The sequence below is a fragment of the Dipodomys ordii genome, unplaced genomic scaffold (assembly GCF_000151885.1).
Source record: "Dipodomys ordii isolate 6190 unplaced genomic scaffold, Dord_2.0 Scaffold15, whole genome shotgun sequence".
Lineage (NCBI taxonomy): Eukaryota > Metazoa > Chordata > Mammalia > Rodentia > Heteromyidae > Dipodomys > Dipodomys ordii.
In genome coordinates, this window is record NW_012267231.1 from 9,966,599 (window position 1) to 9,979,064 (window position 12,466).

A 12,466-nucleotide genomic window follows, 5' to 3' on the forward strand; every position below is an offset into this window, starting at 1 on the left:
GTGTGATTCATTGAAGTCATTGTCTTTCCTGCTTGGGCTGGTTGAAGACAGCCATTCTCAGATCTCAGCCTCCTTCCTGAGTAGCTGGGATTACAAGCATGAGTCACTGGACACTCAGCGTCTTAGCACATGTATTAAAGCCTACACTGACGGTTTGAGTGTGCATGTATCAGTGAACACACAGGAACTTGCTTCAAGGCACTTGAAGGAAAGGGAAACACAATTTACTGCTGTTCTTAAGCAAATAACTAGGGCTCAGTACCTCATTTCTTCTGCTGGGATCTCTGCGAGCTCCGTCACTTGTATGTGAGCCTTTTACTGGTTCCTAGTGTCAGATTAGAGTGCCTGTGTTAGTTCATGAGCTTGGGCATTGCCCTTAGAGGTTCACAGATGCTTGGGGTCTGGGAAAGCGGTAGACAGCGCCCCCTATAGGATTCAGGGAATTCTGCACACTTCCCTTTCTGCATTCAGCTTCTGGAAGTCTGCACTCCTGACAGCTTTGTCCTTCCTTCCTTCCTTCTTTCCTTCTTTCCTTCCTTCCTTCCTTCCTTCCTTCCTTCCTTCCTTCCTTCCTTCCTTCCTTCCTTCCTTTCCTCCTTCCCTTCACTCCCTCCCTCCCTTTCTCCCTCCCCTCCCTCTCTCTCCCTCTTCTTTCTTTCTTCTTTTTCTTTCCCTTCCTCGGCCCTAGCTACTCTGGAGGCTGAGATCTGAGGATTAACTGTTCAATGCCAACCCAGGCAGGAAAGTCTGTGAGACTTATCTTCCCAATGATTTACCAAAAAAGACCAGAAGTGGAGGTGTGTGGTTCAGGTGGTAAATAGAGCGGGAAGGGTGGTGGTGGTGGTAAAGGACAGGGCCCGGAGTTCAAGTCCCAGTACCTGCACGATACAAACACAAAAGGCCTAGCCGAGACCAAGTTTGGGCTGTCCTACCAGCCCAGCTAGAGATCGGAGTGAACTTCCCAACTGTCTGAAGTCTCTGTGGAAAGAAGAGAAGGGGCCTTCTTCCATTAGGGCTCCAATCTCTGACATTCGCAGGCCTTTTCAGAACGGAGCCCAGACACCCAGCAAATAGCTGGAGGGCGCGCTTCCTCTCTGGGTCCCGGCACCGGGGCTCCCAGCGTGTACTGGGGTGGGGGTGCGGGGCAGAGACCCCACCTCCCCGGCCCCGCCCCAGGAGAGATGCGCGGTGTCGGGGGGAAGAACCACTCCGGAATGCTGAGCCTCCCCAGCGCGCACGCACGCACGCGCGCCCCGGGGTCTGCTGCACGCACGTAGCCGCGGGCTGCCATTCCTGGGGGGCGGGGGGAGGAGGCAGCGGCGGCGGAGGCAGGAGGAGGGGGGGAGGGAGGAGGGGAGGGGGGGAGAGGCGGGGGCGGGGCTCGTCACGTGGGGAGGCGCGGGGGCGGGCCGGCGGGGACGCGCGCAGCTTCTTTAAAGGCGCGGGAGCGGAGCTGGAGAGGCGCAGGCCGGGGCTGACCGGCGGGACGCGCGGGGCGCGGGGCGCCCGGGAGGAGGGCGGGGGAGGGATCATCCCGACCCAACATGCGCGGCTGGCGGGGCTGCGTCTGGCTGGCGCTCGCCGCGTCCTTGTTCCTGCCAGGTAAGGAAATCCGTCTCCGCCCGCTGCTTGGCACACTTGTCCGCGGCGCGGGTCTCGGGTGGGTGGGCGCGCGCGCTCGGACCGCACCAGCTTCCCCCCCCCCCGGGTCTCTGCCTAGGCGACGGGGTCCGGGGGTGGCGGGTGGAGAGGGTGATCTTTGTGCCGCCTCGCTCAGCTCTTCTTCTTTTAAAGTGTCCCTGCAAGGCGAGTTCCAGAGGAAGCTGTACAAGGAGCTGGTCAAGAACTACAACCCCTTGGAGAGGCCCGTGGCCAACGACTCGCAGCCGCTCACCGTCTACTTCTCCATGAGCCTCCTGCAGATCATGGATGTGGTGAGTGCGGACCCGGGGTTGCAGGACTGTCCGGAGCCCGTGCCAAGGGGGGAGGGTGGGTTTTCCCCCTGGACCCCCGGGGGGCATTCTAGCTGGTCCGCTCCAACCCCACCCCGTGACTCCAGCCTGCGGGTGACCAAGCGGGGCTCCATCACCCCCCCCACACACACACCCAGCCACCTGTGCGTGGCTGTACTTGGGTACCGCTTGTCTGTCCCTCCGCTTAGGAAAAACTCGGGGCGCAAAGTATCCGGATCTGGGAATCAGTAGCCAGAAACGGATGGTACTCCGGCTTTTCCCAGGCAGTTCGGCTACTTCTAGACTCTTCTGGATGCGTTTGGCATGTCGTTTCTTGGGGCAGGGGGCGGAGGGGGGGGCTGAGAAGTCTGTCCAATCAGAAGTGGGTGTTGGGATTTCTCTCTCTCCCCTCACCCACCTCCCCGCAACTTTTGGATGATGGACATTTTTGTTTGTTTAGTTTCCTGGGGAGGACGGGTCCTGCTCAGAATCCCAGGTTCCCACTGGAGACACACGCATAGCCTAGTACGGGTCCTATTCCGGCAGCTGACACCCCAACCCCGGGCCCCTTACCCCATCGCCCAGAGCCAACTTCCACCGTTTGAGCTGTGCATTCACGCAGTCATTCTATCTTTCGTTCTTCCAGACTGTTTTGAATGTTCAGTTGTCACGGGTAGATCTTTCTGTACGGTGCTTAACAAAAGTGTTTAATATATTCTAAGTGGATGTGAGTGGCCGGTCTGAACAAGGCATTAGTTCTTTTTTGAAGCTGCCCAGATGGCGGTGAAGTGGGGTCAAAGGATAATTAACGGTACTCACGGGGAGGGAATAAAGTGGTAGGAAGGAAGTATGAAAAATAGTCACAACTCCCAAGCAGGGGATGCGAAAAGCCCCCAAAAGGCTTTTAGGTTGAGCTGACAGGTGACATTGGGTATTATGACAATTACAGAAATACAATCATGGTGACAGATGACTTATTTCTTACACCAGTGTCAAATGTATATTCTTGTGAACAATTTCCTGAGTCAAATATTAGATGTAATACTATGATAGGTGATAATGTGAAAAAAAAAGTTACCAGGATGAATGTAGGAGAAGAGAGTGGCGAGTGTAGATTACAGGAAAGGGGGAAGTATGGGGATTTTGGGTCAGGATAGCAGAAAAGGAAGTGCTGACATGGAGTGAAGGGAAATGGAGTTGGGGGATTGGGGGGTGGGGAGGAAGGCAGGTCCCAGGCATGAAGGGGGGGGAGGACTTTATAGAGCAGTGCCCCTGTTTCCTTGCAAGATTTCTATCTGTCCTCTTGGTAACTTCTGGATGGTTTTGCTGGTCCCTAGCGGGTTGATCTGAAGCAAGTTTGCTTAAGCATCCTGAGGCTTGACTTCCCTGTGAACACAATGGACTGTGTAGTTTCGATTGTGATACGTTAAAGAGGGTAGAGACGACTTTGGCAATATACCTCAAAATATACTTCATGAGGATGTTCGTTTTCACACGAAAGTACCTAAGGAGGAACCAATGAGGCAGCTGGGCTCACACACTTGGAAAGTGAGCCCCTACTTGTCTGGGTCAGCCTGAGCCAGTGCTGGCCATGTCATCCACAACAGCTTCTCGTGGGGGCTGGCCTTGCTCTGGCTAGCTCGAGCATAACAGCACGGGGCCATTCAGCTGAGTAAGTAGAACGGGCTTCCAAAGGCGATGGCACACCGTTTTTGGAGAAGAGACTACTCTCCACTCATAGAGAAGCTGCAGCATTTTACCCTGGGTCCCTCTGCCTATTGAAGATACTCTTAAGGAATTAATACGAAACATGGCTCTTAAGAGGGAAATTAAAGCCTATGTGAGGATTCGTGATGTGAAAAAGTAAAAAATAAAACATCAGGTTACAAAATATAACAAGCCTGATGCTGATAGCTCATGCTATTCAGGAGGCTCGAGGATCTGAGGATCGAGGTTCAAAGCCAAGTCAGGCAGGAGAGTCTATGAGACGTTTATCTCCAATTAATCACCAAAAAGCCAGAAGTGGAGCAGTGGCTCAAGTGGTAGAGTGCCAGACTTGAGCAGAAGTAGCTAGGGGACAATGTCTAAGTGCTGAGTTCAAGCCCTAGTACACTCTCTCTCTCTCTCTCTTTCTCTCTCTCTCTCTCTCTCACACACACACACACACACATCTTAAGCACCAAGTGTCATTGCCACTCCAGTGTTAAAGGGGCAGGTAACAAGATGGCCGTGGGCAGCCAGATTTCATGGAGAGCTTTGGGAGGGGGGGAAGGTCTTGCTCTCACCTTGGCCCTCAGTGTAGCTGTGAACAAGCACATTGAGCTTCCCAGTCCAGCAATGCTTCTTGTTTGTGAAGTGGCCTTGAGAAAAATACTTGTTTCCCCCTCTTTAAGTCCTGTGTCCTCATGTGGAAAATGAGACTAATCATATCCACTTCATGGGGTTCTGAGAGGATTAACAAAGAGAAAGTGTTTGTCACACACGGATGATTCACTGAAGGGTTGCTCCATCTTAATTACGTAGCTACTCAACGCAGGGGTCAGGAAGCCTATGCCTAGAAAGGTTTGGTCCAAGAGCCCCAGGTTGCTTGGGGCGGGGGTGGGGGAGAGCAGCGTGGTGATGGGAAGTCATCTGCATCACCCAGGTCTTTTATCCACTCAGCTTCTGCTGCCTCCATCAGATCTAGCAAGTTCTAGCAGAAGAGTCAGCTTAATCTACTTACACTGGCTGAACTGGAACAGATTGAATGTGACTGTCCTACGAATCTGGGTGAGAAGGAAGTCTCTCTATCAGGCAAAACAACAACAACAACAACAAATGCATACATTTGAATTTCAGGTCTGCCTGCTTCTGCCAGTCTTGGAAACAGAACCAGATCTTTCCAGCTGAAAATTTAGCACCCTGGACAGAGACATCTGGCTCTCTTAGGGAGTCTTAAGGTGGCAAAATCTCAGCTGGCGCTAATTCAGTTCTGGGATTTTTTTTTTTTTTTTGCCCATTTGTATTGGGCTATTTTAAGACCATTATTGTTGCTCCCTGAAACATTATTATCATTCTCGTTCCCCACCCCCACCCCATTTTTTGTGTGTGTGCTGGCCCTGAGTTTCTGTGCTCAAGGCTAGCACTTGAGCCACAGCTCCACTTGCTTCTGGGTCTCTTTTGTTGTTGTTGGAGATAAGAGTCTCATGGACTTTTTTTTTTTTAACTAAGGCTGGCTTCAAGCCATTATATTGATATCTCAGCCTCCTGAGCAGCTATGATTACGGGCATGAGCCACTGGCATCCAACCTCCCTCTGCCCCCTCTTTTGTCAGTAATGGGGCTTGAACTCAGGGCCTGGATACTGTCCCTGAGCTTTTGTACTCAAGGCTAGTGTTCTGCCACTTGGAACCAAAGCATCACTTCCAGTTTTCTGGTAGTTAATTTGGATCTAAGAGTCATGGACTTTCCTGCCTGAGCTGGCTTCCAACTTTGATCCTCAGAGATCAGCCTCCTGAGTAGCCAGGATTACAGGTGTGAGCCACTTACCCTCATTATAAGCAGAGATTTCCTGGATGGAGTAAAAGGAAGATGGCATATGATGCTACATGTTTTATTTTCAGCAAAGATACACTTATTACTTCCTCAGTTTATTTTACACATAGTTGTTGGGCTCCTAGACTTTGTTAGCTTTTGAGGTGATTAATTAAGGGATGGTTTCTGCTTTGGAAACTCGCATGATCTGGCAATGGAAACTAGCATGAAAGTGCAAGGTGACATGTAAAATTTAACAAAACTATCTTTCCAAAGGGCTCTATGTCGGCAGAGGGAATTTTCAAATGCAGTGGTTGGAGGGGCATCAAAGAAGTGAGTGGATACATTTGTGTAGGTGAGTAGGAGTTTTCCAGTAAGCAACTTTCTAGGTAATGAGAACAGAGAGAGGAAAAAAGATGAAAATATGCTGTAGAGAAGGTTCACTCAGGTCCTGATGGATGTTTGCTGCAAGTTTTGCTATAAGACTGTTTATGTTTATTGAGAAGTGCCAAAAGAGGTATATAGAACATTGATCACGAATGTTTTACCAGACCTTTGGTTAGTCTGTGTTCTAGAAACGCCCCTGAGGATTTTCCTCTGAAAGGGAATGCTAGCGTGTAAGGGGTCTTGACTATCTCTGCCAAATTCACATTTTTGCCCAGGGCCCTATTCTGGGCATTTCAAGAGAGCATGAGGAAGCAATAGAGCAGGAATTGTGTGACCCACCAGACCAGCTTGCTGCAGCAGATTTTCCTAGAAATGGAAACAATCCAACCATTATATTTGTATTAAATCCAAGAAGTATAAATTATAAATTAGGATGAAAAAATGTGCATATATTTTAAAGACAAACCATGACTCTTCAAAGGAGTTGCTTTACCCCTGTGGTCCGTGCTAGTTATTCCACAGGCCCAAAGATGGAGGACCAGGCAGAAAATGGGCAGGTATTTGGAATTCCTGAGCAGCAGAGGGAAGAGCCAAGATCTGTAGAAGATATTGATAGCAGTGAATGTGGAACAGAGTAAAGACAAAAAGTGGGCAAGAGGTCTTTCTCAGTCAGTTTTCTGTATCTATGACCAAAGAGTAGAGACTGGAACATTTAGAAAGAAAGGTTAACTTGGGTCCTTTGTCCTGGAAGCTAGAAAATCCAGCCACTGCTCAGCTTTTTTTTGGGGTGTGTGTGTGTGTGGAGAGGGAGGGTCTTGGTGCTGTTTTAATTCATAGCAAAAAGCAGAGGGCAAGTATGCACGTACAAAATAGGCGATGTACTAGAGCAGGCCTGACTTTATAACCTGTTCTTGGGGTAACCAATCAAGTCGCAGGAGAATTAACCCAGGATTTTTTTTGGGGGGTGGGAGAAGTCAAAGGAAGGGAGAACCGATGAATGGAAAAAGGAAGAGAGGAGATGAGCGCGCAGTCTTAACATTCCATGAACATATGTGAAATGGGGCCAGTTAAGGGGCTGATGGGAGGTGGTGGTTGGGAGAGAAGGAGGAGAATGGTGAAAAGAGTGACATCGATCAAGGTGCATTCTCCTTATCAACGGATGTGTGAATTGGAACTCCTTTGCACAATGACTTTAAGGTAATAAGCACATGTGTCCCTTAAAGGGGAGAAAGGAAACATAATGTGATAAAAAGAATCCACTCAGTTCTTGATGAAAGAAAGCCCTTCTGTTGGTGAAGGCTCGGCCTTTAGGACCCATACATCGTCACCCAACACTGCTGTGCTGAGGAATTATAGTCCGTGAGCTTCTGGGGGGAATTCTGAACCCACAGCAAAGTCAAACTTAGGACAGCCATTGAGAGTGGGATAGAGAAGGGGGTAAGTTGGAGACGTGTTTTGGATTGGCTAGCCATGCTATGCACACCTGCGCATAGAAACAGCACTCACATGCATAGCTACATTTGCTCCGTGAAAGCACCTTTATGATCCCCCATGACTTTGACTAATGGTGATCATTAATTGACCTTACCGGTTTGTCACAGTGCTGAAAATGAGATAATGCCAAAGAAATCATCTAGAAGCGAATGCAAATGAAAGGTTCCCATTCGCCTGTAATTTTCATACTATTTGTCCTCTCTGTTTGTGTCATGTAGTCAGCCACATGGACACATACATCTAAAGGCCATTCTAGCAAGTGTGGATTTGCATAAAATAAATGTATGTCAGGAAAATATGTCCAGAAGGCAAGGTGTTTAAAGTGAATAATATGAATCAATATATAATTGTGCACAAATATAAAGCATAATTATGCATGCATGATTTGGGGGGCTTTTATAGATTTGAGGATGGCAGAGCTAGCTCTCTGGGAGGGTTAGTCACAGACCATAAGGCCATGGATTAGAGTTTGCTGCTATGGAAAGCAGATCTGGTTGTGGAGCCTGGTATTCTAAGAGGTTGGGTTTTCTCTGATTTCACTTTGGTAGCCCTCTGTTGAGATTCATCACATTTTCCATTTGGTGCTTTTTCGGCCTATTTAAAATGCCATAAGTCTAAATATTATCAAATATTACTTACAAAAATTACACTCTTAGGCCAGGCACCAGTGGTGTACACCTGTCATCCCTACTACATAGGAGGCTGAGATCTGAGGATTACGGTTCAAAGCCAGCCCAGGAAGGAAAACCATGAGACTTACCTCCATGACCACTGAACAGCTGGACGTGGAGCTATGGCTCAGCTAGTAGAGTGCTAGCCTTGAATACAAAAGATCAGAGATAGTGCCCAGGCTCTGAGTTCAAGCCCCAAGATGAGCGTGTGTGCTGGCGCGCGCACTCACACACACACACACACACACACACACACATTCTTAGAACATATTCTAGGAAGAAACATCCAAGGTTAAAATTGGGTTATTATCATAATAATATTTTCTTTTTTGGTGCCAGTCTTGGGGCTTGAACTCAGGGCCTGGTGTTGTCCCTAAGCTTTTTGGGGGACGGGGGCATAGGATAGACCTTCACCACAAGGATGTATCTCATCCACAATGTTCAAAGTGCCCAGACTGAGCAACCCTGCTGTGAACCCAGTGTCACATTACAAGTTTTTAATCCATTTAGGGGTTGAAAAATGGAGAAGCCAACTTCAGTCTCTACAGGGGCTAGTTCCTGCATATACATACTACGGTGTGACCCTCTAGGAAATTTACTAGACTGTTCTTTCTCTTCGGTGAGCCTTGAACTCCTATTTTGTCCTTCAAACATGTTTACAGCTCTGGGAGCGTACACCTACAGCATTCTTTTATCGTTAGGGGCTGAGAATTATGGGTGCTTTTATTCAAGGAGTCTTTCTTGTAAATGCTCGCTTTCAGGACTCCCTCTGAAGGTGTTCCCCAGAGAGAGGAGCTCTCCGTGCTCCTGTTTCATCCCTGACATGCTGCTACAGGAAGAGAAATGATACTGTTGTGGAGAGATGCCAGTGAAAATCTCCTCTCTCATTCTCTCTCTCTCTTCTTTATTAAAAAAATCAGGATTAGTTTGTATCTTTCGGAGAAGGAGAAAGGCATTTGCTACCTTCAGTTTTGGGTGCTGTGAATTACATTTAAGGCTTTCCTGAACTGCACACACTACCCCCTCCCTCCCCCTTATTTGGTGTTGCCTTCTGACAGCAATTCCCATGCAATTCATTTCACTGAGTCCCTGAATCATTGCTGACTGCTATAACAGTCAAAGTAATTTCAGGATTATCATAAAATGGTATGTTTGCATACATATTGCCCATGTCTATTACCCTTAGCTCTGATTGATATATGTGTATAACAATGTGATATCTCTCTCTCTCTATATATATGTATCTATAATCACAGCATACATTATTCACATTCAAGATATCAAGCTAAAAGTTATAGCAGAAGCTTTGGATCTCAGCTGTTGGCAAGCCCAAAGAACTAATATGAAATTCGATAGAGGCTTATATAAAATCCAGTGTGAGAAATGGATTCGAGATCTGCAGCAGAGAATGGGCTATAGGAAAGGCCCGAGGCTGAGGCTGGCCAGGGCTGAATCAGATGGCAGATGCATCAGATGACTTGTCTCCATTGCAGGTGGCAGAGGGCCGAGGGGCGGGAATTGCAGTTGTCATAGTTAATGAATGCCACCTGTGAGCGACACTCAACTTGGGACATTTACTCTTGGATCACTGAAAGCAAATTGTCTGTAAAGATTCCCGTGTGGTGGAAATGAGCTGGTGTTGCTGCTCCAGGGAGAGAAATGTAAAGAAAGAAAACTAGATTGTTTTATTTTGTGGAGAGAGAAGGCAGGGGGTGGTGTAGCTTTTCCAGTTGTCTATAAGTTTTAGAATTTGTGTAATGCAATAGTAAGGTAATGTGTTTGTTCTAAGAAGCTCACAGAGAAAGTAGATGATTGGCTGAGGATGTCAATTAAACAAATGAAACCCAAAGTCTTGAGATTCCCCTCCCACCCCTAGGTCCTAATTCCAAGAGTTTTACATGTCAGAGCTAGGCACTCCCATAGATGAAAATTGAAGACAGATGATGAAGGACAGAATAAGGAGATTTATTAACTGGCATGAGCATACTATGGGGTGATAACAACCATGTTTGGGGGTACAGATATGAAGTTTAGGTGTTATAGGCAAAGTACTGGGCTTGGGAGAGCCAAGTAAGCTTAATTACTAAGCAGTGTTGGTCTAGGTATGGCCTCATTGGGTCATTATTTCAGTGCTTGTTGTTAGGGAAAATCATACAGACAAAGAAGAGAAGGCAGGGGCTTCAACACATCAGATTAGAATTTAATTATCACAGCCATGGGACTCCATGTAACAGAGTGGGAGAATCAAGGAGTGGGAAATTTTGGTGGGGGGTGGTGGTTTAGGGTTTTAAAGAAAAGGTACAAAAGTATTTGAATAAAAAATGAGTCTGAGTTAGATGCTCGTGGCTCATACCTGTAACTCCTAGCTGTGTGTAATTCTAGCTACCCAGTAGGCTGAGATCTGAGGATCATGGTTCAAAACCAGCCCCGGCAGCAAAGTCTGTCTCATCTCCAGTGAACCACCAGAAATCCTGAAGTGGCACTGTGGCTCAAAGTGGTAGAGCACTAGCCTTGATCAAAAGAGCTCAGGGACAGTGTCCAGGCCCGAGTTCAAGCCCCACGATGGACCTGGGGAAAAAAAGATGTTATTGTTCAGTCCTTTTCTTCCTAAATTCCAAGGTAAGCGCAAAGTGAATACAAAGAGAATGAACTGGGGACAGGATTTCTTCTGGTTCTCTCTCTGTCTCTTTGTTTTCTTTTATTTAGTCAGCTGTAGGTCTTGAATTCTGGGCCTGGGTGCTGTCCCTGAGCTCTTCAGCTCAAGGCTAGTGCTGTACCACTTGAGCCACAGTGCCACTTCTGGTTTTATGGTGGCTAATTGGAGCTAAGAGTCTCATGGACATTCGTGCCTGGGCTGACTTTGAACTGTGATACTCAGATCTCAGCCTCCTGTATAGTTAGGATTACAGGTGTGAGCCACCAGCGCCCAGCTTCTAGTTCTCTTAACTCATGGGGCCAAGTGAGTACACCGGGTGTTTCAGATTAAAAAAAAAAAAAGAAAGTAAGAAACGGAGAAAATAAAACTTTTAAGCACCTCTTATAAAATTAAGCTTAGGCTGCTTTCTGATTGAGTATATTCATACATTTGATTCAATCATTCAAGCTAATAAAATTTGCAATTACAATCAGTAGTCAGAAAGCATTAGTTTGCTATCTGTGTTCTCTATAAAGAGGTTTTAATGGTATTTGAAGTGATCACTAACCCACCATGAGGCTCATAGATGCAAGTCTCATTTTAGAAGTTCTTCCTTAATTCTGTTGTGAAAATTGGAACTGTAGCTGGTTGTTGGTGGCCTGTGTCTATAATCCTAGTTACTGAGGAGGCTGAGATCTGAGGTTCAAAGCCAGCCTAGGACAGAAAGTCCTTGAGACTCTTATCTCCAAATAACCACCAGAAAACCAGAAGTGGCTTAACGTGGTAGAATGCTAGGCTTCAGCTCCTAGACCTTGAGTTCAAAGTCCCAGGACTGACATATATACATACATACACACATACACACGTACATACATACATACATTAATTTGGACTGTAGTGTAATAGATTTCATGAGAAATGGTGTAGTGTCAAAAACAACCCCATGAGCTGTCACAAAGGAATCCAACCCATCTAACCAAATATATCACCACTTAATACAGTCCTCCTTTCTTCCAGGACAAAACTTTTCATCTGATTTCAAGCACCAGAGTTTAGTGTTAACCTTCTACGGAGTGGTTTTTTAAAAAATATAATGTTTACTTTTTGCAGTTGCTGGGGATCAATTCTAATGATCTACCTCTGAGTTATACTCCTAAGCTGGAATATTATATGCAAGTGTACATTTTGTACTCTATTGGATCTGACTGTTTATCTTTGCCAGTCACCCAAGTGGTTTCCGGCTACTATTTATTTTTTTTATTGTACACGTGTTACAAGATTTTTTATTATATTGATGGATATTTAGATTGTTTCTAAATTTCCTCTATTAGGAAGAACACTGTTATGATTATTCATTTAATGATACAAGATGTACATGTCTGTCTCTAAATAAAATGCTTCTATCATCACTGTTTGATTTAGAGTTATTTCTAACACCCGGAGACCTACTGATCCTGAAAAAGAAGATTTAATTCTCCCTTTTACTCCTCCTCTGTACACTTACTACACTTTCCACATTTCTCTGAAAAACATTACATGATCAATTTGGACAAAATTAATCTATAACACATTAAAATTTATGAAATCACTGTTCACATCTGAGCAATGTGAGAGGGCTATAATATGTTAGTAGGCTATGATAATTATTCTTTTCCTTGGAGTTTCACTATTGTTTTTTTCCAGTTGTAAGATTTTTTAATGTAATAATAATATTTCATTCTTTAGTTTTGCAGTACAGATAGCTGTGGGTCTTCCCTCCCTCCCTCCCACCCTCCCTCCCTCCCTTCCTTCCTCCCTCCCTCCCTCCCTCCCTTC

The 12,466-nt window shown here is 46.3% G+C and overlaps 1 protein-coding gene across 1 annotated transcript in view; it reads left to right on the forward strand.

Moving 5' to 3' along the window:
- Positions 1 to 1,542: 1,542 nt before the first annotated feature.
- Positions 1,543 to 12,466, forward strand: part of Chrna7 (cholinergic receptor, nicotinic, alpha 7 (neuronal)) — an 85,097-nt gene continuing 74,173 nt past the window's right edge. The window contains exons 1-2 of the mRNA XM_013012004.1: positions 1,543 to 1,602; positions 1,795 to 1,934. Coding sequence (XP_012867458.1) covers positions 1,545 to 1,602; positions 1,795 to 1,934 — 198 coding nt within the window. The 5' untranslated portion in view covers positions 1,543 to 1,544. The remainder of the gene's footprint in view (positions 1,603 to 1,794; positions 1,935 to 12,466) is intronic.